General features: G+C 44.1%; 1 protein-coding gene across 1 annotated transcript; it reads left to right on the forward strand.

The window, feature by feature from the left end:
• Positions 1–7: 7 nt before the first annotated feature.
• On the forward strand, positions 8–1,715 carry LOC125513117. Its single transcript, XM_048678162.1, has 2 exons — positions 8–146; positions 853–1,715. The coding sequence occupies exons 1-2, from the start codon at positions 60–62 to the stop codon at positions 1,525–1,527; spliced, it is 762 nt and encodes a 253-aa protein (XP_048534119.1). The 5' UTR covers positions 8–59; the 3' UTR covers positions 1,528–1,715.
• Positions 1,716–2,527: the final 812 nt, after the last annotated feature.

Below are 2,527 nucleotides of genomic sequence, written 5' to 3' on the forward strand. Positions count from 1 at the left end.
ACTCCATCAAAGTAGCGGAGATCAGAGGGGGCCTGCGTTGGCCCATCCATGTCTATGGTATGATCGCCGCGCGCGACATCGTCGACAGAAACCGCAACATCATCTTCGACCGCTCCAGGGATCACTGCCAAACCCTCACCAAAGAGGTTTTTTTTCGTTACCTCTCTGCCCATTCATTGTTGCCAGATGGTGATTTCTCTGCTCTGCTCTGCTCTTTGTCTAAGGAGCTTGATGTTGGTATTATCTCAATGCATTTCAACAGCTAAAAGGATGATAGATACACACCTGAGATATCAGCTAAAAGAATGAATGATGTTTGTTCCTTAAACTGAAAAAAAAACATCTGAAATGTTTATAAGTCGATCCATTTTAATCTGTGTGCACCTTAAAAAGCCAGTGAATGCTACGACTCACTATAGGGCGAATTCAACCTCGTACCCGGGGATCAACTTAATCATCTTATTAGACCATTCTTTTTGAGGGTATCAATTCAATCTCTTCCAAAGTTGTTTGCTCCCAGTCTTGCACTACTCTGCGCAGTCACTAGCAAGCACATTTGTTTTTCGTAGCATTTAAGTGTGTGCTGCTTGCTGGCTTAACTCGGTCTATGGGCACTTAATAATTTGTGTGTAACTTAGTTCTGCGGTTGCCACCTCAGAGACTTCCAGTTCAACTTATTTATGATCAAGTTCCACTTGTTTACTGAATCATATAGTGTATCTTTTGTTTTCTGCTAAATCACTGTGCAATTTGTCTCCTTTTCTTGGCCACACATAGAATTTGTTCTATTCCAATCTTATTAGGACTGAATGAAACACTGTCGATTTGCTTACTTAGTGGTGTTGGATGCAGGATTCGTGCTTGGTAATGACAGGTCCTACCCGTCCTATTGTTATGTTGGGTGCCGCAACCTTTGAGATTGCGCTAAAAGTGAAGGAAGGCAGCACTGAGTCTAGGGATAAAGTATTAAGCTTCTTGGCGGTTCCTCATGACAATGTTAGCTATTTGGAGCTTTCCTGCGCAACAGATAGGAAATACATCAGCAAGCTTAGCACACTGGAGTTTACAATGAGTCAAATTGCTCGCTCCCTGGAGGCGACAATCAGCGTGCAAATGGTCGATGGGTCGTCATGGCCACACGGTGTCCGAGGTGAATTTTCCGCCTGTACCACCAGTATGGCCGACAGGAAAGTAGTTTTACTCGATTCTGGAAGCGAGAAGGATGTGGAGGTTGGTGCAGATGGCATGATCCAGCTATCTAGGCGTGTCGCTTCCGTCGAATTCACCGGAGAGCTGAAGGTTTGTGTGGATGCATGGTGGCAAGGCGAGATGAAACCCAAGAAAGCCTGGAAGGTTTTCAAGCCCAAGAAAGCTGGTAGGAACTATGGCACCTTCAATCTTGTCGGCATGTGTAAGATGAAAGTCACCGTTGCCTGGTCGCTTCTTTCCTACTATCCGGTTAACCGCCCCAATAGTCCTTACGGTTCACTGGCTTTACTCAGGGAGGCAGAAGGACGTACTGTTTAGTAGTGTTAGAGTTACGATATACTTCTGGTGCGCCTTGTTCAGGCGTTGCATGAACACATGAAGTTTAGATTGTACTAGTAATCATGTATTGTAGTTTCATTTCGAATCCCATGGCCAACTTTGTGTGGATGCAAAGCAGCGCTATGGGTTGAGTTGCTTTGGTGGTGCCAAGTTATCCGTCGTTTTCATGGACAAGTGTGGTGCCAAAATGGTCGTTTATTCTCCTGACTTTGCTTGCTTGCCTACTTGCAGTAAATTAAGTAGGATCATCATTAAGCCCTATGGTGATCGATCGCACAAGGCGAAATTAATCTGGTTTAAATTTCAACCTCTTAGCTATGTGGTTGCTAATATGTGATCCTGAGGTGGGACTTGCTGAAAAAGATGTTGATGCCCAATCTGATCATATGCAGGCTCCCATCCAGGGGAATGTTGCTCCTAACCCTATTTGTGATGCTCCTAACCCTATTCCCATCCAGGGGAATGACAGGTCCTACTCCAAATAGTTGAAATTGTCATGAGGAACAACCAAGACGCTTAAAACTTTATCCCTAGACTCCGTGCTGCCTTCCTTCACTTTTAGCGCAATCTCAAAGGCCGCGGCACCCAACATAACAATAGGACGGGTAGGACCTGTCATTACCAAGCATGAATCCCCTGCATCCAGCACCACTAAGTAAGCAAATCGACATTGTTTCATTCAGTCCTAATAAGAGTGGAACAGAACAAATTCTATGTGTGGCCAAGAAAAGGAGACAAATTGCACAGTGATTAGCAGAAAACAAAAGATACACTGTATGATTCAGTAAACAAGTGAAACTTTATCATAAATAAGTTGAACTGGAAGTCTCTGAGGTGGCAAACGCAGAACTAAGTTACACACAAATTATTAAGTGCCCATAAAATGAGTTAAGTCAGCAAGCATGTTATACCATGGCACACACCTAATTGGTACAAACAACAAATACACTTGGCAGTGCGCAGAGCAGTGCAGGATTGG

This window comes from Triticum urartu, chromosome 6 (assembly GCF_003073215.2).
Source record: "Triticum urartu cultivar G1812 chromosome 6, Tu2.1, whole genome shotgun sequence".
In the NCBI taxonomy this organism is placed as follows: domain Eukaryota; kingdom Viridiplantae; phylum Streptophyta; class Magnoliopsida; order Poales; family Poaceae; genus Triticum; species Triticum urartu.

Excerpts from the sequence above, each read along its gene's own strand:
- LOC125513117 (XM_048678162.1), top strand. The coding sequence starts at position 60 with ATGATCGCCGCGCGCGACATCGTCGACAGAAACCGCAACATCATCTTC. Across the intron at positions 147-852 it reads GCCAAACCCTCACCAAAGAG|GATTCGTGCTTGGTAATGAC; the intron begins GTTTTTTTTCGT and ends TGTTGGATGCAG.